Below are 27,862 nucleotides of genomic sequence, written 5' to 3' on the forward strand. Positions count from 1 at the left end.
ACCACTGTTCTCTATGTAGGTCTGGTTTTCTTTAGGGCAGCAGGGTGAATTCCGGCCTCCAGGCCATCACGGCTGGAAACGGCGGTCAGACCACCTGTAAGGGGATGTTATGCAGGGACCTTGCCTCTTGCCCTGCAGGACACCCCCTCGCCCCTGTCACAGTGACTCTCCTCTGCCCCTGCAGCCCCGAGGCTCCCCCGCCACCCCGCGGTGCTTCTAGCCACCCTGCACTAAGGGCTGGGGGCATCCCCCGCCGAGAAGTCACGCGAACGTGCATCTCTCCCACGTGCTCGCTCCCCTTCTTTCAAGCCTCGCACCCCCTCCATTTCTAACCGCTTGTCACTATCTCCCAACAGTTGTGTTTTATATTCTTCAAGAGTTCACACTTGCCATCCATGGGTTTTTCCGTGACCACGAACACTGTTTGACCCTTAAAACTTCCTGCGAGGTGGGCCCTAGTACCCTGTTCCCCTTTTCCTGGTGAAGGGGCCGAAGTTCTGGGCCACAGGGTCACATGACCAGGAAACAGCAGAGCGGGTGCATACAGGACCACAAAGCTATGCCTTCCCCTGGCAAAGCAGATGGGAACGTGGAGTCTGCCTCCGCAGAAGTGGATCTTGGCTTTTAGGGTCAGACACCTAGGAATCGAGGCCCTTCGGGTGGTTGCTCTCACTGGCCCTCCTTAGAGCCTCAGGCCTTCACTGGGGCTTGAATTGATCCCAGCTACAACTGAGTGTTGGGTGTGTGTCGGGGGGCAGGCCCCTGGTGAGCTGTAGGCAGAGGGCTCTCTGAAAGGTGTGAATTCCACCTGTTTCTTGTAAGCTCCAAACTCCTCACTGGCTCCCATTGCTCTTAGAATAGAAACAAGTCCCCCAGTGGCCTGCAAGGCTGTGTGTGCTCCAGCCCTGCCTACCTCCACCCCCACGCCCCGCCTGTATCTATACCCGTTTCTCCTTTCCAGCCAACTGTCCTCCTTTCTGTTCCTCCAGCGTGTCATGGATTCCCCCACCCCAGGGCCTTTGCACATGCAGTTCCCTCCGCCTGAAATTATTCTTCCATGTTCTGCATCATTTAATACTCACTCATCCTTGCAATCTCAGTTCCAATCTCATTTCCCTGAGACAAGCTTTCCCCAGCGGGCCCCCTCCCTTGCTGTGCCCGTCCCTCTATTAAACTGCCGTCTGTGGGTTGTTTATTTACAGCACTTTTTCTTACCGGAGCCGGGGAGGAAATGGGACAGCGCTGTCTTGCATCCAGAGGAGGAAACGGCCCTTCCTTGGGGGCCCAGCAGGCTGGCAGGACTGTGTTCACCGGGCCCTTCTGACCTGAGGCCCATTACCGGTGGACCACATTTAATTGGTCTCTGAAAAACTCCGAAAAAAAAAAAAAAAAAAGCCCTCTGTGGGTGCCTGAGTTTTGCCGGTTAACCAAGGGCCCTCGGTGGCCGAACCATGGTCAAGCCACCACAAACCCTCACATCCGAGCAGCTGCAGGTCGACAGGCAGGCTCTGACCGCCCCGCAGGCCGCCCTGGTGCTGAGCGTGCCCCCCGCCGCCTTCTGGCAGCTGGGAGCCCGCCCAGGGCCGCCCTCGCCGCTAAAGGAGGCGCAGGTGTGGGAGGGCGTGCGCCGGGCGTGGACTGGGCTGGAGGCAGAAATCAGGTGCGGGGCACGGGCCTCCTGGGTTGAGTGTCTTGACCCCTTCCTGACACACATACTAGCCTCCACACCCCACACCCTGGATGGGAATAAGATCATTGGCCACATACTGGGCTGACTGCTTATGAAATGTTAGCCGTTCCAATGGTTGCTAGTAAACCCTCATGGTCGGTACCAGAAAGTGAGCATTTGAGGTGGGCCTGGGGGGTCCTTCCGGCACCCGTGCCTCACTCAGCCTGAACCCCTTGGGTGCTGGGGGCACGGTCTACTTCCAGCCTCCCGCAGGAATGGCTCCCCCTTTGAGGCTGCTGGAAACCAGCTTGGACAGAAACGGGGTTCCCACAAGAGGGATGAGCTTCTCAGGGGTTGCGTCCCGGTGGCATGTAATAAATACTACTGGGCGGGGAAGCTGTCCATCACCCCACCGGGCCAAGCTTGCTCATGGACACCAGTGAAAGCCAGCCAGCCTGTTGGAGGAAAGGGACAGGGCTGGCATTTGGCAGAGGTCTGTAGCTGGGGACTGAGCGGCCGCGTCCACCGTGGGTGGGTGGCGGAGTCTCCCGCGCAGCCTTGTCCCAGTCTACCGCCTCTGCTCTGGGCCACCGCATGTCCCCGACGGGCTACCGCTGCCTGTGAAGCAGGCCTCAGAGCTTTCCAGCCTGGGGGTTTTGTTTTTGATTTTGTTTTCCGGCCTGAAGAATGCTCTCTGGACTCCTCGCAAAAGCTCTCAGGACCACAGCGGGAACCGAAGCGAAAATAGCCCACGGGTGGGAAGTCTATAAGGACCTATTCCACCTCTTGAGGGAGCACGGGCTTCCTGGATGCTCCTGCCCCCCACCCCCCCTTTGGGAAGAGAGGGCCAGGGGCCGTCAGGGGGGAGGGCAGGCCTGGGCTCTGGGGGACAGTCCCCTCCTGAGCCCTACCCGTGGACTGTGTGTTCTCTGGAGCCGAGCCTGGCTCCGGCGCGTGGGGTGCGGGGCCGAGCAGGATGACAATACCGTACATGTGCGTGGGGCCTGGTACTTTTCCAAGGGCTTTTAAATGCATTATCTTGTTGGAGGCTCATTTGAGGCAAGGACTCAGAAGCAGCCTGGAAAACAACTGATTTACTGAATCCCGAGTGGAGAGGAAGCCGAATGCAATGTGTGTGCTTGCGTGTGTGTGTGTGTGTGTGTGTGTGTGTTTGCTGAATCTCAAACCAAAACAACCTTTTGTTAAAGAACAAACAAATAAACAAAAATGCTGAACACCAATTCACCAGGGAACACAGTCTGAACAGAGGTTCTGGGCAGAGAATCACGAAGCAAATCTGAATTCAACAAACATGTACTGGGGGAGGGGTTGCTGGGGCCACAGATGTGCTCGGGAGGGGCCCGCCCGAGAGCTTTTAGGGGGCAGCGTGCACTGGGGACCAGGTTGACCTGGCTAGGCAGACTGCAAACACGGGGCCTTCAGGAGGGGCAGAGAGAGGAGGCCGGGGAGGGAGCCCCTACACGGGGCAAGAAGAAGGGGTGCATTTGGGGCATTGGGCCGTGCTGAGCCTGGGGGGGACGCTGCATTGCCTCTGGGGGCACACTGGAGGTTTCCTGGGGGGGGACTGCCGGCCGCATTTGGAGCAGCGCTGGAGTAATTCATCTGGGGCAGTTGGGGGAGGGCGGGGGTTTCTGAAATGACTGAATGGTCAGCATTCCCTGAATGGAAATGATTTCATCCAGTTTGAATTGCTTCTTTGAAATAAGTCCATTCCCCTGGTTTTGGGGGGCACAGAAATGGGAAGTGACAGCTGGAAATGCGTGTGGGAGTTCGGGGGTCGGGCAGGTTCTTGCGACCCAGGCCGGACGGGAGGTGCAGTTGCTTGATCGGCTACCCCTCACCTGTGCCAAGCGGGGACTGGGGGCTGTGCGGACCTTGGCCACACAGGGCCCTCACAGCCCCAGGGCCACATTCTGTGTGTTCACAAAGCCACGCTGAAGGCCTGCGGTTTCTCCCTGCTCAAGACTGACTTCGGGAGCCCACTGTGGAGGGAGCGGGGCGTGAAATCCTCACTCTCACCTGGGCTTCCTGGCGGGGTCCTGTCGGCCTCTCCCGGCCCCGATCCCTGGGCTCGGCAGAACTTTCAGGTCCTGCTCGCCCTGCTCCCCAGAACTGCCCTGGGAGGGGGAGCTCGAGGCCTGTGTGCCGGAGGCCCTGGGAACGCAGGCACTCACCACCAGATCGGGGGCTATGTCCTCTGATAGGGAGCAGGGTGGGGGCTCGCTGTCCTCCCACCTGCTTGCCAAGCCCTGGGGAAGCTGGCTGGCTCTCAGCTAGAAGCTGGGCAGTCTTTCCACCTCTGCTACCCTTTTCCCAAAAGAGACATTTCCAGGGTCTCGTCCTTCATTCCTGCCCACAGGGCGACATGGGCTCTGCTCCAGGCAGGTGTGTGTCACCATGTCCCGCACCCCTGGGCAGGTGCTGGGGACCCCTGGGCCCACCCGCAGGAGGTTTCGTGGGCTGCGAGGGCCAGTGTTTGCTCCTCTGTAACCACCCCCCCCCCAGCGGAGTGGGGCTGCTCCTGGGACGAGGCTCCAGGATTGGCAGGCTCTCTGTGCAGGCAGGGGCGGATGCAGGTGAGTTCATCCGCGAGCACCTCCTCGGCATGCAGGTCCGACCAGCTGCCCGGTGTGGACTCTGCTGGGGCTTTGCACCCACACCTTCGGGCCCACGAGCTTGGTGAGCTGCAAGCTACAATGGCCCATCTTCGACAGGCTCGTCTTTGGGCTGCTCGCTGGAAACCATGATCGAGTGGACCCACCAGTGCCCACCTGCCCCCCACCACTGGCTGCCCCCTGACCCTGTTGCTGGGGCTCTGGTGCGGCCTGGGGAAGCAGCCGCCCCGTCCTAAAGCCCTTTGGCCCTTGGGAAAGCAAGGCCTTTGGCGCCCCACCCCCACAGTCCCCCGACGCCAGGCACGCAGGCCAGGTCCCGAGCCCGCAGCTGGTCCCCAGCTGGGTCCCTGGCCCTGAGGCTGCCTTTGTGCCTGCACAAGGGAGACTCAGTTCGTCCCCTGCTCCTTGACCCTGCATCCTGCAGCCCCCTGGTGGGGGGGAGCGGACAGTGCCCGGAGAGGGAGCTAGACCACCTCAATGACCTCTGCCTCCTCCAGGGCATCTCGGGGAAGCTGGAGAGGGCTGCCTATTGCAAGGCCATTAAGCAGGCTAATGAACCGTGAAGGCTCCTGGCCCCTCTGGCCCCCCACGGTGCCTCCCCTCAGCTCACAGAGCCCACTGCCCACCTACCACCTTGTGACTGCTATTATTGTCACTTAGCGTGTCGGGTCATGGTTTTCCCAGACAGAGCTGGGGCCTCAGAGCTGCTCCTTGCCTTTTCCGGGCCCAGCTAGCACCGTGCACAGCACGCACTTAATAAATATTTGCTTGGGATCGGGCCCAGAAAGTCACGTTGATTTCCAGAGCTGGGGAAGGGACTTGGGAGTCTGGGGACCCTCGAGCAGGGCTGAGGCGGCCAGTGGACCTGGGCATAGCCTGGTGACCTGCGTCCTGCAGCTGTGTTCTCCCCCTCTGTCCCCAGCAGAGGAAGTGTGGGTGGCTTCCTCCACGCCAGCTGGTGCCCGCGTCCCCGACAGCTTCCTCGGGGGCCAGGCAGCCCACTGGGATGGAGCCTGAGACGGGACAAAGGCCCTGCCTGCTCTCTCACCCGAACGGCGGGGGGAGGCTGGCTCCTAGGCGCCCTGCCTCACCTGCCACACTTGGGCCCGGGGAGGCGGCATCTGCTGCAGCACTGAGGCCGTGCCCCGGGGGCCCTTTGTGCTGAGGAGACACACCTGACTCCATAGGACACTCGCCTCGTGATGTGCTCAGGGGGGAGGCCCACCTTCCCTGCAGACAGCAGGAGCGTGGGGGGCCCCCACAAAGCCCCGGGGGCCTCCGGTTGGAGTCTGCACTGTGACACCTCCGAAAACCAAGCCAGCCTGGGCCGGACAGCCACGGCCCAGAGTCCCCGGGCCCCACTCGCAACCCTTCCCAGGCCCCAGCACTCTCAGCGGCGGCAAAAGCAAGGCTGCCAAGCTGCCTCTCAATGCAGGGTGCTGGTGTTCAAGAAGGTGGGAGTGCCTGGAGCCTCGGCGCCACGGGCAGGCCTCAGGGTGGGTTTCTCAACCAGGGTGGGAGACAAAGAGACGGAGGCAAAGGTGTACCGTGATACAGCCATATTTACTTCAACCTCCAGGGAATCCTAAGGGCCCAGAGACTCCCCTTGGGCCACAAGATTGGGTCCCTGAAACAAGTCACATCCACCCTTTCCCGGGGGGGCTGCCACTGCCCTGGCTGGAGCAGGGGCCTGGGCTCTCTAGCAGGTGGGTGCCATGTGTGGGGCCTGCGGCCAAAGATAAGGCCATGGGCACCCACTGTGGGCACTGAGCAGGGGCAGGAGGCCCAGAGGCCATCTGGCCAAGGCGTCAGGGCCACCCATGCATCCTGGAGCCTCAAGGTCATGTGGAGGCCCCAGGAGGGAGCAGAGTCTTCAGAAGCTGGCAGGGAGGCTGGAAGGTCACTCGAACAGCAGCGAGCCCCAGGGCTTCCCCCCTCCCGCCCGCCCCCGCCATCCTCCAGACCCTAAGCTGTCTTCTAAGACAGAAGAAGGAGCTGTTTCTATCACCATGACAACTAAAAATAAAAACAAACCAAAGGCTATCTTAAGGTATAATCTTCTGATTGCTTAAAATTAATCAGTGCAAAGTGAGGTAAAGAGCCTTGTGTCACCGGGGGCCGGGGAGTGGCAGGCCTCACACAAGCCTGCGCCTCTTGGAGTCCCTCTCTACATGCCCCTCCTGGGCATCCACGTCGCAGCCAAGTGGGGACACCAGGTTCAGCAGAGGGTCCTCGGAGGCCCGGCCGAAGAGCGCCAGCAGGAGGGCCACGCCGAAGCCCGTGGCGCGCTCACCCTGTGGGCGAAGAGCAGGCTGGGAACCCTCTGCTAGGCGGAGCCAGACCCCCTCAGCAAGCCCATCGCTGCGGGAAGGGGCTCCTGGTCCAGCCCCCACTTGCCCTATGGCCCCCCCTTCCTGCTATCCTGTCACACTCAGCACTGAGTGGGGGCAGGGTGGCGGGATGGTTCTGTGCACTCCGGTCCCAAGCCCTGGGTCTTCGTGGGTGGGAAATGGGGAGCTGAGGGCCCTGGGCCCCCAGCAGAGGACAGGCTGGCTGGAGAAGGGCCGCACATAGCAGGCACTTTGTGTCCGGGCCCGGGGAGACCAGAGGTTGGGGGCACAACTGGCCGGAGGGTCAGGCCACAGGCAGTGCGACCCCCAACACCTAATGCTTCGGATGAGCTCAGCCTGGAGCCAGAGAGGGGCTGTGGATGCATGCGAGGCGGGAGCAGCCCGGCCAGTGTGCAGGGTGTGCAGGGGGGTCAGGGGCAGGGGGGGAGAGGAGAGCACCATGGGGGAGCCTGGACTCACGGCGTGCACCGGGGCGGCGATGTCCAGATGGACCCAGACCCCAGGCCAGTCAAAGCCGATGTGTGAGGCGATGAAAAGGCCGGCGCAGGAGCTGGGGCTGTTGTCCCGGTCCTGGTGGGACAGCAGGACACACGGTGACCTTTCCGCTCCCGGCAGTGGGGTGTGGGGGAGGGCCTCCACCAAAGTGCATTTGGGGCTGCTTCCCCCTGGACCCGAGTGGGCGCCCCCATGCCCTCTCGACCACACCACCCTCAGCCACCACCTCCCCTGGTGGCTACAAGAAGGGGTCCGACGGTGTCGGAAGACTGCGGGGAGGGACCCCGAGGACCTCGCACGGGGGTTAAGGGGTCTGCCTTCTCCCGGGGGCGACGGCGGGGCTGGAGAAGGAGCAGACGCCGGAGCGGGGAGGGGACCCCCCAGCGCCCGACCCGGTGGATGCGCTGGCAGGGAGACCAGTGAGAGACGCGTCCCCGCTCTGGACGCTTCCACCCTGACGTGGATCTGGGGCCCCACTGCGGGGGGGACCCTCGCCCACACTGCTGCCATGTCTTGGGGTCCCCCGGGCTCCCCGAGGGCAGGGCTCCGCCTGCCCCGCTCCACCCTGCGCGGGCGCCGCTGCACACCTACCGCCACGGAGTTCTTCATGTCGGCCACGGCCGAGGTGAACTCGCTGAAGTGCAGCTCGGGGCAGTAGACCAGGGGGTGCACCAGGTCCCCGCACCTCCTCCCGGCCTTCACGCAGGCCGCCTCCCACTCCGCGCTGTTGGTGAGCACAGCGGCGTGGTACTTGCCCGTGGCAATGCCCTGGGAGGGTGGCCAGCCAGAGGGAGGGGCGAGCCACAGGCGGAAGATGGAGAAGCCGGGAGGGGCAGGGAGGAGAAGCGAAGGAGGGAAGAAACAAGAGCGTAAGCGCGCCACCAGGGAGAACGCTTCCTAAGCCGTCCGGGCGCTGGGACCCAGCCCACGGGTTCTGCCGCCTGCGCCGCGCTGGACGCCAGGGACGAGCTCCCTGCTACTCGGCCAGGCCGTGACGATTAGGGGACTGCACCAGCAACCCCCCCCCCCGCCCCCCAGAGTCAAGCTCCGGTCAGTGTGGCCACGTGCAGGAGCTCACCTGAGCTCCGGTCAGTGTGGCCACATCCAGGATGATGTCCGCACCCAGGTCCTTGCAGGCGTAGGACACACCATCCGCCAGCACCAGCCTGCCCTCCGCATCAGTGTTGTTGATTTCCACAGTCCTGGGGCGCAGCAGAGACCCCGGCTCAGGGATCGTGCTCCCTGGGGCACTGCGACCAAGTCCCTTTGGAACTGGGGAGACTCCATTTAGAGCCCTCTTCCCTCTAGCTACCGTCTCGGGGGGCCCCTCCCGTCCCCTGCAGCAGTGCAGTGCCAGGGGCCAGAGCAAAGGGCAGTAGGTCAATCCCACCCCACTGCCCTCCCTGCTGGGAGCCAGGGAAAGCCACCCAGCCCCCTGTGCCTCGGTTTCTTCATCTGTAAGATGGGAGAACAGGGTTGTGTGGGCAGCGTAAATTGCGCCGGGCCAGCCCTTGGCCCACAACGCCAGGCACTGGGTAAATGCAAAAAGGGAAGCGCCTCTGGGGGTCTCCCTGGGGACAGGCACCCTTGTATGGGGAGCTGAGTGGACTCTCCTATTGTGAATCTGGGCCACCTGCTCCTCCAGTTGCTGCCTACTGACTTCTAGGCATGTCCTTATGCTGAGAAGAAACAGTCCAAGGGCTGACCTCAAGGGAGAAATGCGGGGAGGGCCCCCAAGTAGGGAATTGGTGGGGGCGGTGGACAGGGCTTCAGATGCACAAAGAACTTTAAGTCTAAAGGCTGGGAAGGGCTCATCCCATTAAGGCACGGTGGATCCTATGCCCCGCACCTTGAGGGAGCCCAACAGTTTGTCCAGTGATGCGGCCGACACCCCCTGGGCCCCTGGGAGCAAGCAGCCCACGGGCCCAGGGGCCCCTGTGACAGGGCATCCTCCCCACAGGATGTGCCTCTGGCTGGAGTGAGCCGGGTGAAATCAGCCCCCCGGCTGACCAGCCTAGCCCTGGGAAGGGGAGGGGCCCCCTCTGAGTTCTAGCCCAGAAGGCAGCCGATGAGTGAGGGGAGCCAGCCTTACTTTCCTGAGTACAGCAGGTGGATATCGTCTGGCCTCGTAGCATTGGGGCCCACAGAGTTTTCAGCCAAGCAGAACACAGCATGGAGGTTGTCTTTGAAACCCTGGAGGGAACATGGGCAGAGGCTCCTGTTACAGGTGGCCATGCATGGAGGAGGGAGGACAGGCCAGAGTCTCCCACCCCCGTGGACAGACAGAGCCCTAGGGAGCAGAGAGCAGACTCCCCAGCAGTTCTGGCAGCACCCCATCTGGGGGGTCTTGCCTCCTCCATCAGAGCCCAACAATGCAGAAATGAGCCCAGGAGTGGGGCTGGGCTCCCGGCTTTAATCCTGGCTCAACCACTTACCCGGGGCACGAGCCGGGCTGCTAGTTCAGCCCCTGCCTCCTGTCCACAAAACGTGGTCAGCAATCAATGTCTCCCACTGCACAAACCCTCTGAGCTCGGCACAGCTGCACAAAAGCAAGTCACACACATACAGGTGCACGGGAGTTGGGGAGAACTTGCCTCACAGAAATTTAGGTATGAAGTTAGTTTTCTGATGCCCAAACATGACGTTGGTACATTGAGAAATGTGCACAAAACAGGCTGAGGAGGTTTCCGCCCCACACGGGTCCTCAACCTGCCCAAGAAAACCCCAAGGCGGCCTTGCCCAGGTGGCAGTGGCAGTGGGAGTCCCACACCCCGTCCCCGTGCGTCCTCTCCTCCCAGACCCAAGCCCTTAATCAGGACGCGTCCCCTCTGGGCACGGGGCACGCCAGGCCCCCTCCTGCCGCCTCCAAGCTCTCACACACAGCTGTCAGGTGCAGCCTCATCTCTGCGACAGGTGATTCTTCCACCACAGGTGCAGAGCTCCCAGTGAAGGTAAACACGGGCCCGCAGCACAGGCTGGGCCATGGCACCGGGCTGGGCCGGCTTTGAGCCTGAGCCCGACACCCCGCGCCCGGGAAAGCCCCCCCTCGCTTCCCGGGGAACATGACACCAGGCAGCCCGTCAGCTCGAAGACCCCTCCAAGAGTGGCTGGGATTAAATGAATTGTGATAACATGTGGCCTTGAAACAACAGGGTGGCCCCAGGGGCTCTGAAGCTAGAGAGGCAGGTGGACCTCGCCAGGGAAGGTGGGGAGCCCCGAAGTCTTCCCAGAGAGAGCCATGTCGGGTCTGGGCCCGGAGGCGAGAGGAGTTTGTGGAGCACGCACAAGCATTATGTTGTGGCAGGACAGCGGGGCGGTGAGGAGAGACCACGGTCCCCAACCTGACCCTGTCAGATGCCCCCCTGATTTTGGATTCAGAAGGTCTGGGGTGCTGCTGATTCTGGCGTGCGGTCCCCCTTGGGAAGGCTGGCTTAGAGGGTGCTGCGAGCCTTGGGCAGGTGGTTCTGAGCTCATGTGGCAGGTATTGGGGTGCAGGGGCGAGACACACAGATCTTGGGATCCCCAGGGGGACTGCAAAGCAGCTGCAGCGGCCGAGGTTGTAGGTACGTGAGGCTTGGAGGGTCACGGCCGCCCCAGCACCAGGCGCTACCTGCTCCCAGCAAGCACAACATCGCATCGCACATCCTCTCCTTTTAAAAACTGTTAGAATCTACGTCTAATTTTGAAATAATTTCAAACTTAAAGAAAATTTGGCAAAAATGGTACAAACAATCCCTGGATACCCCTGACTGTGACCCCTGACCCCCTCCAGTGGCAACGCCTGGCACGCCCCATGCGCTGGTCTGCACCAGGGAGCCATCACTGACTTGGGGATCGGATCTAATCCGGGCACACAGACTTGGCCGGCACCTCAGTCTCTTCAGTCTGGGACTCCTGAGATCCGCCCTCCGTCTTTGGTGACCTCATGCCTCGCTGTCCCCTGGGGCTTGCGCTCCCCACCTGCGCTCGGCCGGACGCCCAGAGACCCGCCATGTTCTTCCTGGGACTGTGTCTCAGAGGTGTGATGCGCGGGGACACAGTGACCCCACCGGGCAGAATCCCTCTAAGTCACTCCCGGCCACGCCAGCCATCCTGCTCCCAGACATTTCTGCACTTGGGTTCCAGCAGCTCTTGCTCGCTTCTACAGTGCTGTCTGCCCCACAGCGATGTGCTGCGTCCATCCCTCCTCTGCAGTGGGCATGGGGAGAAACAGTGCTCCTCTCCTCTACTTATTTATTCATTCAACGCTTGGTTCCTGATGTGCAGATTCTTAGTTTACTCTGTGGGTTCTAAGCCATCACCACCATTATTTATTGTGTGGCTCACATCAAGGCCTACAAAAATTGCAGTTACACTCTAGAGAAAGGACCCAGATAAATAAAATCATGAATGAACGAGGAGAGATCACAACCAACACCGAAGACATACAATTATAACAACACATTATGGGCAACTATGTGCCAACAAATTAGATAATCTGGAAGAAATGGATGCATTCCTAGAGACATATAAACTACCAAAACTGAACCAGGAAGAAATAGAAAACCTGAACAGACCCATAACCAGCAAGGAAATTGAAGCAGTCATCGAAAATCTCCCAACAAACAAGAGCCCAGGGCTAGATGGCTTCCCAGGGGAATTCTACCAAACATTTAAAGAAGAATTAATACCTATTCTTCTGAAGCAGTTTCAAAGAATAGAAATGGAAGGAAAACTTCCAAACTCTTTCTATGAGGCCAGCATTACCTTGATCCCAAAACCAGACAAAGACCCCACCAAAAAGGAGAATTACAGACCAATATCCCTGATGAACATGGATGCCAAAATTCCCACCAAATACTTGCCAATAGGATCCAACAGCACATTAAAAGGATTATTCACCACGACCAACTGGGATTTGTCCCTGGGCTGCAAGGTTGGTTCAACATCCACAAATCAATCAATGTGATACACCACATTAATAAAAGAAAGAACAAGAACCATATGATCCTCTCAGTAGATGCAGAAAAAGCATTTGACAAAGTACAACCTCCTTTCTTAATCAAAACTCTTCACAGTATACAGATAGAGGGAATATGCCTCAAAAGCCATATATGAAAAGCCCATAGCAAATATCATTCTGAATGGGGGAAAAACTGACAGCTTTCCCCCTAAGGTCAGGAACGTGGCAGGGATGTCCACTCTCACCACTGCTGTTCAACACAGTACTAGAAGTCCTTACCTCAGCAAGCAGATAACAAAAAGAAATAAAAGGCATCCAAACTGGCAAAGAAGAAGTCAAACTCTCACTCTTGGCAGATTACAAAATGCTCCATGTGGAAAACCCAAAAGACTCCATCCTAAAATTGCTAGAAGTCATACAGGAATTCAGCAAAGTGGCAGGAGGTAAAATCAATGCACAGAAATCAGTTGCATTTCTATACACTAACAATGAGACAGAAAAAAGAGAAATTAAGGAGTCGATCCCATTTACAATTGCACCCAAAACCATAAGATACCTAGGAATAAACCTAACCAAAGAGGTGAAGGATCTAACTCTGAAAACTACTGAACACTCATGAAAGAAATTGAGGAAGACACAAAGAAATGGAAAAACATTCCATGCTCATGGATTGGAAGAACAAATATTGTTAAAATACGTATGCTACCCACAGCAGTCTACACATTCAATACAATCCCTATCAAAATACCATCAACTTTTTTCACAGAGCTGGAACAAATAATCCGGAAATTTGCATGGAACCAGAAAAGACCCTGAATAGCCAGAGGAATGTTGAAAAAAAAACAAAGCTGGCGGGATCACAATTCCAGACTTCCAGCTCTATTACAAAGCTGTCGTCATCAAGACAGTATGGTACTGGCACAAAAACAGACACATAGATCAATGGAACAGAATAGAAAACCCAGAAATGGACCCTCAACTCTATGGTCAACTAATCTTCAACAAAGCAGGAAAGAATATCCAACGGAAAAAAGGCAGTCTCTTCAACAAATGGTGTTGGGAAAATTGGACAGCCCCATGCAGAAGAATGAAACTGGACCATTCTCTTACACCACACACAAAAATAGACTCAAAATGGATGAAAGATCTAAATGTGGGACAGGAATCCATCAAAATCCTAGAGGAGAACACAGGCAGCAACTTCTTCGACCTTGGCCACAGCAACTTCTTGCTAGACATGTCTCCAAAGGCAAGGGAAGCCAGGGCAAAAATGAACTATTGGGATTTCATCCAGATAAAAAGCTTTTGCACAGCAAAGGAAACAGTCGACAAAACCAAAAGACAACCGACAGAATGGGAGAAGATATTTGCAAATGTTTTATCAGATAAAGGGCTAGTACCCAAAATCTATAAAGAACTTACCAAGCTCAACACCCACAGAACAAATAATCCAATCAAGAAATGGGCAGAAGACATGAACAGACATTTGTGCAAAGAAGACATCCAAATGGCCAACAGACACATGAAAAAGTGCTCAACATCGCTCGGCATCAGGGAAATCCAAATCAAAACCTCAATGAGATCCCACCTCACACCCGTCAGAATGGCTAAAATTAACAAGTCAGGAAACGACAGATGTTGGCGGGGATGTGGAGAAAGGGGAACCCTCCTACACTGTTGGTGGGAATGCAAGCTGGTGCAACCACTCTGGAAAACAGTATGGAGGTTCCTCAAACAGTTGAAATTAGAGCTACCATACGACCCAGCAACTGCACCCCCAGGGGAGGTGACACCCTCTGGAGAGGTGACACCCCCAGGAGAGGTGACAGGTGGAGCAGCCCCGGTGGAAGGCAGGGAGCTCTGGGAGCCCAGGGGTGCCCAACACGGCAGCGCAGAGGAGGGAGAGAGACACGGAGCTATGGGGACTCGGGAGCACCGAGTGGGGACCTGGGAGAGAAGGAGGGGCAGCTCACACCGGGGAGACCTCCATCCTGAGGACTGCAGAGGGCGGGGCCACACTCACCTGCTTGATGGCAGCTCTGAAGGCCCCCAGCACAGCCGCGGCACCCCCGCAGTCCCTCTTCATCCCAGGCATGGTGGTCTGGAGGGGGCACAGAGGGGGCACAAAGTGAGCGTGAGTGGATGTCGACCCCGCCAGCAACAGTGCCCCACCCCTGCCCGGCACACAAGGGCCCTAGAATGGCTCCCCCAGACCTGCGTGACCCACCGCCGGGTCCCCAGAGCACACACAGAACCCATGAAACTCCCACTGGTCGAGTGGCTGGTCTCCAGAAGCAATGGGCCAGAACGGCCAAAGGTGATGGGCTCTTTTCGCTGGAGCAGAGCTTTGGGGGCTACCTGATGCACCAGAGGTGGGAGGGGAAGGAGACCCCGGGAGCTGCCCAAAACTGCCACGTGGGCTGTGGCCTCGCTCCTCCCCTCCGTGGTGTCAGCCTTCCCATTTTCCTGGTTCCCATTCCTCAGCCCTCAGCCGACAAGTACAATCAGACCCTCACCCTGAGATGGTCCCCAAAGAACCCCCCCATCCCTGAGCTCTCTGGACACCTCACCTGCTCACCCGCACCCACCTCTCCCAGGAGCCCGCTCCCCAAGGCCACCTGCTCTGCTGGGCCAGCAGTGCCACTGCCAAGCAGCCTGGCTCCCAGGGGCCCTATGATTCCCGCTCAACATGGGGGGCACACGGGAGCGGCCTCTCCTGGCTTCCGAAACTCTCTGATCCCCACTTGCTGGCAGAGGGCTGTGCCCGCGTGTGATGCACGTGGTGCCCGACCGGCGTGAACCCTGCAGAGGGCCCCAGGGTGGCTGCACCCTGCAGAAGGACGGGGCCTTGTTCTGGTTCCCACGACGGCCCCCTCCCACACCCCCTGCTCCCTTTGCTAGCCCTTCCACTTCTACTTGTCTCCCGCAGGCCCAGTCCCAGGAAGAGTCCCAGAGCTTTACATCAGGCCTGCCTCCCTTCACAGTGCCTTCCTTCACACTGCCTTGAGGTCTGACCTCCCAGCCAGCACCCCTGCACCCCAGTCCCAGGGGGGCTTGCAGTAGCCACGCAGCAGGTTAAAACCAGGTACCACGTGTCTTCCCCCTCATACTGAGTCCTCCCCCAGGACCGTCCATCTTCCTCTGTGCACCAGCCTCCCTCCCTCCCGCCACCACCCAGACCACCTTTCTGCGGCAGACCACCCTGCCCAGGTCACCGCCTGGCCTCGGCGACACTTTCGGCCTCAGCTCTGCTCCTTGACGTCAATATCTCAAACAATCCGCTCAGGTTCATGTGAACTCTTCCCCAATGTCACTGTCACATCCCTGATCCCACCCCACCGCCCGCTCTGTCGGTGTCTAATGAGGGCCGTGAGCAGCGGAGGCTCCCTTCCGCTGCAGAGGGAGCTGTGATTTTCTCCAAACGGGTTGAGAGTGGTTACACATTTTTACATTTTATAGGTTCCCAGCTCTAATTGACAAGTTCATACTTTAAATTAACAACAGGTCATCAGATGCAGGATTTGGGTTTGAAATGGACGGAGTGATTTTTTCGAACCCTTATCGGATTACACAAGCCTCGAATTTTAATGGAAAGTATTTTTAGACATAAACTGAGCTGCTTTTACAATTAAATTGAGTGAAAATGACCCAGCTAGCACTATTGAAAATAAGCTGTCTCTTTGACCTAATCGGTGAGAAAGCACAGGATTGTTTAAATGGAAAAATGGGGCCTCAGATCTGGAATCAAGCCACCAGCAAAATGGCCCATGCAGAGTAGCTCGAGATGGTCACTGAAATTGTGTCTCCCTGTCACCGGGGCGGCCTCCCAACCTCAGACCGAACAAACACCAAACTGCAAATGTAACTCAACGGACTGTGTGAGCTTTGCAGATTCCCCACATGTTGCTCCTATTTTTCTGAAAGAGGTGATTTCCGAAACCCCTGTTTCATGGGGTTGACACTCGCGCGATGCAGCAGAGCGGTGGCGCGCCGCAGCCACGGCAGGGACGGTCCCCGGACTTGCGTCCGCCCTCCCGGAAAATAAACACAGCCAACTCCACTTGAGTTTCCTTGCTGAAGGAGTAGAATGATGGATTTTTCAAAAAGCTCAACTGCTGAGCACAGCTGTTTGCAAGATTCCCTGTGATGGAACAGAAGGTTCATGCACCGAGCACCCCCACTGTCCCCAGGCCGGGCGGTCAGAGCAGAAGCCGTGGACGGTCTCCCGGGGCTCGGCTCAGCTGGGCTCTGTGCTCCAGAACACCGCTGTAATTCAAAGAACAACTGACACGTGATGGGTTATTCAGACTCAGGTGTCCAGCAGAAGCGAACCTCTCATGTCCAGGGGAACAGCTAACCATAGCTGGTGCCAGTGGGAAAATTTGAGCTTTCAAGCAAAAAAAAAAAAAAAAAAAAAAAAATCACAATTTTGAAAAACCTGTATCTTCTGCCTCTGTGATGGCTTCCTAATACTTAGCGATTTTTAAAACGAGATGGATGGTGGTACCGAGTGTGACTTTTAAAAACATCCTGTGTTGGGCCACAATTTGGAGGGTCTGCGTAACTCCGTGAACGATGTCTTCTGGATGACCCATGCATGATATTACAAAACCATGCTTTCATAGTTCAAGGTAGACCGTAGATATTAAGTAACAGGGTGCAAAGACTCACTGACATGGTTTCTGATCCCGCACCAATCCCTCACCTTTCCGAGACTCCCACTTGTCGAGTTTTGGTGTAATAGCAAAGAAAAATGTTCTTAGTTATTTGTAAAGGGCATTAAACTATTTCTCCCTTTTCCAGCTACAAAGTAAGTGAGGCCCGATTTTCTTTTTGTATTTCAACTCAGACAACGTATCACAAGAGACTCAATGCAGAAGCAGATACGTGATCACAGCTGTCTTCGATCAAGGCAGATAGGAAAGAGATCAGCAAAATGTAAAACCATGCCACTCTTCTCACTCATGTCTTTTCATTTTGGAAAATATAGTTATTTTCATAACATTATATTATTTACATTAACATGCAATGGATTTATATTGTTATACTAAAATAATTTACTAAGTATCTTTCCCAGTCTTTATTTCTAGTAGGGTAAATATCAACATCTGTTAAATATCACTCTGAATAAAAAAAAAAAAAAGTCCCCTTGGGATCAATACTTGTTAAGAAAGGAAGGGGTCCTGAGACAAACACATTTGAGACCGGCATTCACACTGATCCTGATTTGCCTTTGAAGCCTTTGGAGATGGAGTGGTGACTCCTGCAGGATTGGGTCTGGTGCCCCCAGCAAAAGGACTAATTCTCGGGAGCCCCCGCTTCTCACTCTGGCCCTCCAATAAGCCAACATCTGCTCCCAGGAGGAAGGAGCTGGGAATTCTACCCGCTCCTACCCTACCCTACCTTGTCCTCCAGGAGAAGAGCCAGCCAGCATGGCGGGTGACAGAGAGAGGGCTGGCCAGTACCAGACGCAACCAGAGGGGCGCACTGGCTGTGGAGAGTCTGCAAACAGTAAGTAACCAACTCAAAGTCCGTCGGCCTGCTGTCATCAGTGGGAAAATGGTTCTTCCGAAAAATCTGTCGAAGTGAATTCTAATCATACAGATAAAAGGTTCAAACCCACCTATTCTAGCTACTTATCCTTTGCCAGGTACAGGGCTGGCTGGATAGGCGGCGACGTGCCTTCCAGCAGACAGCGGAGGCGGGGCCGGCGTCTGTGACTCCCCACGGTCCTGCCTCCACAGTGGACTCCGAGCAAACCCATGGGTACAGGGAGCCTGGGCCTCACGGCCTCCCTCAGCCTATGTGAGCCACTGGACTTGTATTTAACACGATTTTACTCCACAGACCTGTGAAGGGCGCTAGAATCAGTTTCAAAGAACTGCAGACATGGACAGTATTGCGATTTCTGGAGTTTCTTGGGAAATGGGGTTTGGGGCAGTCTCTGCCAAGTGATCCTTATGTGAAAAACTTTTCCTGGGTATTGGTGTACAGATTGTTTCATGCGACAGAAACTCTTCCTAATTCAAATTCACAGTGTTTTAGGATCAACCATAAGTGCAGATGGACTGACCAATCTCGGTCCCTGGTAAGCGTAGAGATGTGCAAAATTTTGATAAAGTCATTGGCAAATCTACAGAAGCGAAGGGCTCCAAACAGACACTGTAGTGCTAACACTCCTTTTACCACAACAGACCAATAGGGAGGCATTAAGTTCTTTCTATCCAAAAAATCACATTAATGTAATTTAAAAGTATTGATCTATTGCTGTTTTATGTGTGCTGTAATACTTATATATTTATTTACTTACTTATTTAAAGATGTTATTTTTAAGTTATCTCTGCACCCCACGTGGGGCTCAAACTCACGACCCCGAGATCAAGAGTCGCATGCTCCACCGACTGAGCCGGTCGGGCGGCCCTGTAATACTTATTTTCATTTTTTTACTGGCATGATAATACGTATGGAATTCAATAAAGGTGAATTCACTACTGGTGTTTGTTTTTTTTTAAACCATTATTCTCCAATCATTTCCTGATTCGGCCTGAAAATAATGTTTACGGGAGGAGGGATGTTAAAAAAAAAAAAAAAAAGGAACAGACCATCCACTCTAGGTACCAAATGCACTAGACTGGCTAGCGGTGCAAATGGTAGCGTACAATCTCCCTGTGAAACATTGACCAACACCAGGGCTCAGGTCAGAAAGCACTGGAGCCGCGGCGAACCAGACCGTGCAGGCTCCATCCACCGGGCAGTGCCTCTTGGCTCCAGCAGGATGCCTCCAGGTGGAGATGGAGGTCCGTACTGCCGGATCTCCTCAGTTTACAAAAGGTCAGATAGCCAGTGTTCTGCGAGAATTTTTCCCGTTTTTTAAATGTTGGTAACTAATTCAAATTATAGACCAGCCCTTGGGCCAACAGGACGTATCTGTGAGCCACACTGGCTGCCAGCTCTCGAGGTCTGCTCTCTCTTCTAGAGCCTTCTCTCTGGGAAGGTTGGCTCTCTTCTTCCTGGTCTCCTGGGGCACAGATTTCACACGCCTGCTCCTTCCCAGGCCTTCCGAGTCCTGGCACCGTAGAGCCCAGCCCAGGCCCGGTGCCCAGTGTTTGCTCAACCCAAGTGTGGGACATGAGCAGATGAAGAAGTGTCCCTCCTGCTCCTCGTGGGGCCATCTCGGCTCCCAGCGCGCAGCAGGCCCAAACGTGCTGGGCGTGGAGGAGGGCAGGCAGCTCAGTGGCCGAGAGATGCAACCACGACTGGTGCCCTGAGGTGCCCGGCCTCGTGAGACGACCCTACTTAGAGGCCACCCATAGGAGAGACTTCTGCCGCCGGGCCTCACAGGAACACCAGCAGGCGGCTTGCTCGTGGGGCCAAACCCCTCTGGCCTTCACTGGGGGGCCTGTTCTCCGAGTGGGCTCATGCAGATTGCACTAAGCATTCTGTCCATGGAAAACTTGCTGGTCGTGGGGACCATGGGCACCACCCCACGCCCTTCTCTTCAGCCTGAACCACCAAGTCCTTGAACCTTGCCTTCTTGGGCTCGTTTTCCAGCCTTTTAATCATTTCTGTGGCTTTTCTCTGGACCTTGTCCAGACTTTTTGTTTCCAGACTCCTGTCTGGAGTGTGGACATGAAACTGTCTCCCCCTCAGAAGAGGAATCAGCCCCGCCGACTCTTCCCAAACCTGGCTCCCCAGAGGCACGTCCCAATGCCAAGGTCCCAGAAGCCTTGCTTGCTGTCTTCCTCCAGCGCCTCTGAGAGCTGATGAGGCCCCCAAGAGTCCTCCCCACCCTGGGACCCGCCCAAGCACTGGCCCCAGCACCTCACCTTCCCTTTGATGCTGAGACCCCCGGTGTCATAGACGATCCCTTTGCCCACCCATGCAATGGTCTGTGTGGCTCCTTCTGGGGTGTGGCTGAGGACGGCCAGCGCCGGGGGATGGAGGGCAGCCTTGCCAACACCATAGATTCCTACAGAAAGCACAGGGAGAGGGTCAGTTGGGCTCAGGTTGAACTGCGCAGAGAACTCCCAGCAGCCCCCCAGAAACAACAGCTCTCCCCCGGAAATACCCACTGGCGTGTGAATATTTCTCCTGGAGAGTGTGCAGTCCAAGCCCGAGCTCCCTGCCCCCTGTCCTGCCCCCTGGCCAGCATGGGATCGGGGAAGGCAAATTAGTTCCAATGCTCTGGGACTGCAAACGAATTCCGTGCGAAGTATCGTTAGGCAAGAAAACCCGCTGAGAAAAAAAACAAAACAAAACAAAACTGTAACATTCCCAGAAAGAAATGAACAGGGTTGCAGAATGAAATGATTTTTGGATAACGCTTCAAGGCCACTCCAGCCCACGCTCATTCGCCCCTCCCTGAGCCCTCTGTGCACTCGGTGCCGCACCACCCTTTCCGAGCCCGCTCCCACCACTGCCTTGCCCTGGGGTGTACATGCCCTGTCTCCTCAAGAAAGCCTCTTGTGGGCAGAGACCAGGCCTCAAGGCCCCCGGCAACTGAACTGAATGAGAGCCAACAATGGCTGCCTGACAAACTCCCATATATCCTGCAAAACCCGCTGCTCAATACCATCTCCTCTGTGACGATTTCCCTGACCTTCGCAGCCTCGGCCTCCACTTGTCGCTGGTTTATGTGTTCTGTGGTAGGCACCTCTAGGATAGCGCCCTCTGATCCCTGCCTCTGGGACCCCCCCTCTCTCAGTGTGGCTGGAACCTTGCGTCTCGCTTCTGGATATGGCAGAAGTGATGAGATACCACTTCCAAGACTATGTTGCAAAAAAAGACCTCGCCTCCTTCTGGCTTGCTCACTCGTCCTCGCCCAGAAACCTTGCTCTGAGGGAAGCAGCTGCTACTTGTGAGCTGCTCAAGGAGAGGCACAAATGACAAGGAACAGCCAGCAAGGCCCCAAGCCTGGTGACAGCACCGTGAGTGAGCCTGGCTGGGACCACATCACCGGCCCCGGTTGAGCCTTCAGATGACTGCTGACCTGATCCACATGCTGGTCTCCACGTGGCAGAGACCCTGGGCCCAGGACCCAGCCCAGCTGTGACTGATTCCCCACCCACAGGACTATATGTTGCCTTTAGTTGCTTCCTTCTGGGGTAATTTGTTTGGCAGCCATAGATAAGGAGTGTGGTGACCCCCCCCCCCCCAGCCAGACTGAAAGTGCCTTATCCTACTTGTCACCATATCTCCAGTGTCTGGGGGCCAGGGAGGATGGGTCCGGTCATCAGGAAAGGCCCTCTGAGGGGGTAGATTCGACCCAGGATGTTCAGGGTCTGAGGGCCCCTCTGTGAGAGTATCTTGGGGAAGGACTCCAGAGAAAGAGAGCCAGAATGACAAGGCCCCGATGTGAATGTGGGCTTGTGTGCTCAAGGAGCAGAACGGTCCTGCTGAGTTGGCCCAGGCAGCCAGGACAGCAGCCCTTGCGGACAGGGAGTGGGCTGGGGAAGGACTTGGACGCTGCAGCTTCCAGAGTCTGAATCAGCGCCTCTTTTCTCCCCCAGAGATGGTCTGCTTCCCAAGGTCTGGCCTTGGGGTTGGACAAAGGCTGGCTCCTTTCAAGGGAAGCTTGAGGCATCACAGGGCGTGACCCACAGCCACCCTGCCACCCCCAGCACCCAGGACCAGCCTGAGGCCACGGCCCGTAAGGCCCAGCCCTACCCACCTCCAAAGCCTCTCGTTTTTAGCTCCTCATCTCGGATGATCGTTGGGGTGATCCCCAGATCTTTTCCAACTTTCTTAATCTCCTGGACACGTTCATGGAAAAAACAACACAAAGACACGTGAAGATGGCTTAAGTCAAGGCGAGGCCAAGGCTTGGGGCCAGGGATGAGCCAACGCCCACATGGCGGAGAGGAGCAGGCTTGGAAGCCAGGGCCTCAACTCTCTCAGCTTGGAGCACGATTAAATCCAGGACAAAAGGTTCACCCTCCAAACTACAGTTTCCTGTAGATCACGGCTGTGGTCCTGCAGAGAGGCCTTGCGGAGGAGGCTCTGTCCTCCCGCCCCCCTCCACCGAGGCCTGGGGGCCCCTCACAGCTGGGTGGACAGCAGGACTCTGTCCGCGGCAGCCCCAGGCATCCTCAGGCAGGGTGCCAAGGCTGTAGGCACTGTCCCCCTCCAGCCCTGGGTGTCCCCGGACTTCCCTGGGGTCTATCAACGCCCCGCCCACCCTGGCCCCACCCTGGCATGACTCCCCGGGGCCACGGACCTCGAGGAAGGTGTCTGTGTTCATCTCGTTGCAGGGAGTGTCCACGATGCGGGCAGCCAGCCGCACGCCTTCTGTGGCGTTTGCTAAGCACTGGGGAAAGAAACCAGAGGCTGTCACTGGGGACCTAGGACCGGGTAGGATGGGCTGTCCCTCCCTGTCCCTTGCCCCAGGGACAAAAGGCATCAGTAGCACATGCCGTCCGGGGCAGGTTTCGGGGCTGCTGACAGGGTGTCGAGGGGCAGGTCAGGGGGAAACCAGACTCACAGTGCCTGCTGTTGTCTTCCCGGTGCCTGTGACCCGCCCTGCCATCCACAGAAAGTTCCACACGGCTCTGCACCTCGCCTCCAGGTTACACGAGAATCCTTCAGCCTGGCGCCCCCACCCGGTGTCAGTGGGGCCCACCTCCCTTTCCAGGCCTCACCTGCTGCTTACTCCCCTCATCTTGGCGGCAGGCGGTCCCGTGCCCGGCCCTGAACACACGCTGGGCATTCCTGCCTCAGGCGCCTGGCAATCCCATGTCCTCTCTTGGGGGAAGTGTTGTCCTTCGCTAGGGGCTGAATGTCTGCATCACCCCTAAACCCATATGTTGAAGTGAAGCCCTACCCCCCACAGTGGTCAGGTTTAGGTGAGGTCAGGAGGGTGGGGCCCATGATGGGATTAGCGCCCTCACAGGAAGAGGGAGGGAGGGCACAGCCAGAAGGCCACCACCCGCAAACCAGGCAGGGAGTCCTCATCAGACCCTGCCCTGATCTCAGACGGCCTCCAGAGCCCTGAGAGGTACAGGTCTGTTGGTGAAGCCACCCCTTCAGCGGTATTTTCTTACGGCCGCCGGAGCCGACCGATACACCCTCCCTTCTCCTCTTGTCAAGATCCTGGCCATCCTTTGTGGCACTTCTTAAAGGCTGTGCCTTCCAGAAGCTCCAAGTTCTCTTCGTCCCGCACCCCAGAGCCCGCTGGTCCCCCTTGCGGCCCTCTGGCCATGAGGGCGGCGTTTTTCTCACGTGAGCCCCATGGGAGTGTGTCACAGACTTCCTGCCCTTGTGTCCCTGGCGTGCCGCACGGCTCCGGGTATGGAGTGCAGACGGAGGAACGCACAGACCCTGCCTTGTGCGGCTTACACGTTGGCCCAGAGCCCAGAAGGGAGCAGGGACCTGACACTGTCCCCTGCGAGCTCAAACACAGGAGCCGCCCCAGGCCCCACGCTGGCCACCCTCCCTGGCCCCACCCCTACTTTCTGCAAAGAACTTCTGTCCCACTTTTGCTTCAGCGCTGATTCTGGAAGGTCTTTGCCTTCTCGTTCATCCCTGCCTAGCTGCTGCCCACGGTGCCGCCGGCCCCACCCCCGAGCTTCGGTCACAGGGCTGGCTGGCCGCCTCTTCCCTGCGCGCTGGGAAGAGGTGATACTGAAAGAGCAAAGCTGTGCAGGTGCGGTAGGGGTGCAGAGGGCATGGAGTTTATCATCACCTGCCCAGCACCCTGGCGCCAGGGAGGGCAGGCTCTGGGTCCACTGCGCCAGCCCGGCCACCTCCCAGGCCCTGCTGAATGGCTCGGAGAGCTTCTGCCTCCCGGAGGTAATTAAACCCCCAAGCCTCAGAGGCAGGGACACAGGACTTGACAGCTCAGATATGAGATGTGACCGTGTGGCCCCCTCCGCCTGACAGCGGGCTCTCCTCTGGGAGGCCGAGGGTCCCTGTCGTGGGCGTCGCAGAGACCATTGTTCATCTCTGATGCAGCCTGTGGTCGCTGTCTGGGAAGTGCGTCAATGCCCTAAGCCTCGTCTCTAAGGAGGCCGGGCCCTCGCCTCGCAGCCCTCCGTGGGCTCAGAGCCCCCGGTGCAGCCTGGCTGAGCGAGAGGGCACACAGCATCTGCGGCGGAGCCCGGGGGAGGCTCCCAGTGCCCCTCCGCCACCACAGAGCCTCGTGACCTTGGGGAAGAGCTTGTGGCTCATCGTGCCCCAGGATCGAACATTCATTCATTCATTCATTCCACCCACGTTTCTATGAGCACCTACTGTGTGCCAGGCTCCACACTAGACTCTGGGAATTCAAAGATGTCCAAGGTACTCCAGCCCAGCGGAGAATCACAACACCTCACTCCACTAAACATGACAGGGGAGGAGGGTATGAGAGACCACAGGGACCCGGGTGGTGGCGGGGGGGGGGGAAGAGGACTTGCCGGGGGGAGTGCTGAGGAGGTCTCCATAGTATGGAAAAGGCCACCCGGGGTGCCTGAGGTTCCCGTGCTCCCGATCCAAGACAGACAGGAAAGAGAGCTGACAGATGGCGGCCGTGGTTAAGACCTGGCTCTGCCCCTTGCTGGTGTGGCCCCAGGAAGTCACCTAGCACCTCCGAGCCTCAGTCTGCTCAGCCCGACGGTGGGAAGAACAACAGTCCCACCTCCTAGGGCTGCTGAGAGGACTCATTAGGCAGTCCGCGTCTACGCAAGCTACGAGCAGCCATGGGAAGGGGAAGTGGACGGAGGGCATCTGGAGGCAGCAAGACCCGTGAGGAGGCGGCCACAATGGCCCAGGAGAGCAGTGGGGCGTGGGTGGGGGCTCCCCAAGGCAGTGGCGGTGGGCAGAGTAGGACGCACTGGATGTGGGGGTCTAGGAGACCCACCAACCCAACCCAACCGTCCTCGTCACATGCTGGGCCCCTCCTGGGACCACAGACCAGGTCCCTGCCCTCCGGAAGCTCTGACCCCAGCGCAGGGCGCGGAAGCTAAGCAGAGATGTGTCACGTCAGGTGGGATGGCACTCAGCGGGCAGAGGGCCCGACTTCGAGCGAGGCCATGTCAGCCAGCCAGCTCCCCGGGGAAAGGGACGTGGGCAGACCCGGAGCAGGGAGGACCTGGAGAGGGAAGCTGAGGAGGACAGAAAGTCAGTCCACCATGGCCAGCAGGGAGGGAGAGGAAAGGCTCGGAGGACGTGGGGGGGTCCAGGGTGCTGCTCAGGCCGGGAACTCAGAAGGAATGCCCCGCCGCTAGAGGGGAGGGGTGGTCGTCGGTGCCCGTCTGTGGGATGGAGCCCACAGGCGCTTGGAGAACCCAGAGGAGAGGAGGTGAGATCGGAATGTGGGAACGCTCGGGAAAGGGGGTGTCGAGGCGGCCGGCGGGGGGGGGGCGTGGGAAGGAGGCATGGCTCTGGGTGGGGTAGACCCTTCAAGGTGGGGGGGGATGCAAACGGGCTGACCAACATTTAAGTCCAGCAGACAGGCTCCTTAAAAAATCAATGTCAGGATGCGGGGTGGAAACTCCGATTTGGGTGGGCTGAGGGGGAAAGGGAGTTAAGAAAGGCAAAGCAAGTAGACCGTGTTTTATCCACGTTTGGAAATCAACGGAAGGAGAAAAGGAGCTGTTGCAGGATGGCAGAGACAGAAGCCTGTGCTCTCCTTCTAGAGCGAAAGATCCAGGGGGAGGAGGCGGCCGGTGAGGGGTGCCGGCCTGGGACAGCAGTGAGGGGCGGGGTAGGAGGGACGGCCTGGGTCTCAGTGGGGGTCTGCGACACTCGCCGCGGGGAAGGAACCTGCCGGTCGGCCCAGACCAGGACTCCTAACCTGGAATCCCTCCCAGCCTCGCTGGCCTCAAAAGGATTATGATCCAATGAAATAACACATGTAAAAGTGGGCCGCAGACGGAGGGGATTCTCAGGATTAAACAGGAGAGTGCCTGGTGCTGGGGGGGGGGCTCAAGAAATACCGGGGAAAGGCCGGAGTCCTGACCAGGAAGCCCCCCCCGAGGGAGGGGGCCGGCTGCCCGGGTTTGGAAAGGCCTCCCCCCCCCCCCCGGGGCCGTTGCTGCCGCACCCCACTGCCACCGCCCTCCCCTTCCAGCTGCCCCAATGCGTGCGGGCCCGGGGACCCAGGGCGAGCGTCCGGACACCCACTTGCAGAGTGGACACCTCCACCGGCCCGTTGTCTTGTCCCACCAGGAAAAACTCCACCGTCACCGTCTTCTTGTCTGCACGCCGGGCAGCCCCGGAGCGGTGGGTGAAGAGCGGGAAGGCTCGGGCCAGGGCGCACGCAGAGGCGAAGGCGTCGGAGCGCTCGCAGACCATCTGCAGCACAGAGAGGCAGAGCCGTGAGCAGGGGCCGACCTGCGGGGGCAACCCCGGGGAGGAGCTACACTCTGGACAGAGAGGCCCCAGCAGAGCCGCCATGCGGGGCCTTCCGGTAGCCACCGTCCAGCCCTGGGAGAAAGAAAACATCAGCCACCAGATGTGTACTGCCTCCGAGGCGGGAAAGTAGGACGTGGAGCGGCGTGGGCTCAGGAAATCTGAGTCTGAGGCTCCGAACGACCACCAAAACTGATATAGGGCAAATGGCCTCGTCTCTCGGCCTCAGTTTCCCTGTCTGTAAGCAGGGGTTACGATGTCCTGGGCTGTGGCGGCACGTCTACGTCGGAGGTCCTGCGAGCCGGGGTGCCCTGCCCGCACCGGGGCGGAGCTACGGGGACACCCGCTCCCCACGAGTACGACGATGGCCGTCGGCACTCACCAGAATGCACCGATGGGTTCCGGGCGGCAGGCAGGTGCGCACCAGTCGGGTGACGAAGTGGGCCGCCGAGGGGCTGTTGTGCCGGCTCACCCTGGAGGGCAGGGCGGCCACGGTGGCATAGTTCAGGTACAGGGGGCAGCTGTCCGTGGGGTTTGGGTTAAGCGTGCTTAGAGCGGCCTGCCAGAGCTGGACGGGAAGGGGAGAGACAAGAGACAGACGCCAGACATCAAACAGTCCGCATGCCGGCAGCCGGGCCCTGCGTGCAGACGCTTGCGAGGCTAAACGGGCACTGCGGCAGCTTCCCCGGGGCACCCATGATCCCTAATTAAGATGTGTGGCCTCTCGCTGCAGCTCAGCGTGTGTGTGTCTGCTAGCACGGTTCCACCCTTGTGGGATTAAGCCGTGGGGATTTAAAAGGCCAGGCTGGGCCCGCCGGGCTTCAAACGCCGCGACCCCGCACCGCACCGGGGTGGGCCCCAGCCAGGTGCCACCGGGAGGGCTTCCGGGAGCGGGCGGCCGGCCGGCTCCCCCGGCAGGGCCGCGCGGCCCCTCGAAGGCAGCGCCCGCGGGCGGCTCCGGGGGCGGGGGGAAGCTCCCCCCTCCGCGCCTCCCGGGCTGGCCTCGCGCCCCTGCGGGCGCCGGGCGGGGCCTCCGGGCGGCCGCGCGGCCCGCTCACCTCCTCGGTGACCCGGGGCTGCAGCTTCCCGCGGACGTGGCTCCAGGGCACGCGGTGCAGGTGGTGCAGCTGCCCCAGCAGCAGCAGCGGCCGGCTCTGTGGGTCCGCGTCCCCGGCGCTCGCCTGGAACTGCAGCCCCACGTTCGCCATCTTCCGCCGGCCCGCGCCCCCCGCCCGGCCGCCGCCCCGCTCCGCTCGGGCTCCGCTCCGGCCCGGCCTCGGCGCCGCCCCGGCCCTGCCCGGCCGCCCGGCCCCGCCTCCCCCCGCCGCTCCGGGCCGCTCGCGAGACGTGCAGGGCCAGCCCGGGGCGCGAGGGGGCGCGAGGGGGCGCCGGGCCGGCGGGGCGGGGCGGGCCGCCCTGACCCCGGGCGGGCCTTGGGCCC

At 58.6% G+C, this 27,862-nt stretch overlaps 1 protein-coding gene across 2 annotated transcripts; it reads right to left on the bottom strand.

The window, feature by feature from the left end:
• Positions 1–5,849: 5,849 nt before the first annotated feature.
• On the bottom strand, positions 5,850–27,711 carry NPEPL1 (aminopeptidase like 1). 2 transcript variants are annotated; one of them, XM_025853339.2, is made up of 12 exons: positions 27,480–27,710; positions 26,804–26,989; positions 26,194–26,364; positions 22,310–22,399; positions 21,764–21,845; positions 19,920–20,062; positions 14,117–14,194; positions 9,244–9,344; positions 8,230–8,353; positions 7,743–7,919; positions 7,116–7,226; positions 5,850–6,599 (listed from the first exon to the last, which is right to left on the bottom strand). In XM_025853339.2, the coding sequence occupies exons 1-12, from the start codon at positions 27,627–27,629 to the stop codon at positions 6,441–6,443; spliced, it is 1,572 nt and encodes a 523-aa protein (XP_025709124.1). In that variant the 5' UTR covers positions 27,630–27,710; the 3' UTR covers positions 5,850–6,440. The 2 variants fall into 2 exon arrangements, with proteins under 2 accessions (XP_025709124.1, XP_025709125.1); XM_025853340.2 differs by having other exon boundaries at positions 6,459–6,599; positions 7,739–7,919; positions 27,480–27,711.
• Between the last annotated feature and the right edge of the window lie 151 nt (positions 27,712–27,862).

This window comes from Callorhinus ursinus, unplaced genomic scaffold (genome assembly GCF_003265705.2).
Source record: "Callorhinus ursinus isolate GAN/ISIS: 27379988/994484 unplaced genomic scaffold, GSC_fseal_2.0 scaffold53, whole genome shotgun sequence".
NCBI classification, from domain to species: Eukaryota; Metazoa; Chordata; class Mammalia; order Carnivora; family Otariidae; genus Callorhinus; species Callorhinus ursinus.

Bases quoted from the DNA above. Each gene is read 5' to 3' on its own strand.
- NPEPL1 (XM_025853339.2), bottom strand. From the start codon at position 27,629: ATGGCGAACGTGGGGCTGCAGTTCCAGGCGAGCGCCGGGGACGCGGAC. The intron at 8,354-9,243 runs GTAAGGCTGGCT...GCTGCGCCCCAG, and splicing joins CACCTGCTGTACTCAGGAAA to GACTGTGGAAATCAACAACA. The intron at 6,600-7,115 runs GTGAGTCCAGGC...CTTCGCCCACAG, and splicing joins TCGCCGCCCCGGTGCACGCC to GGTGAGCGCGCCACGGGCTT.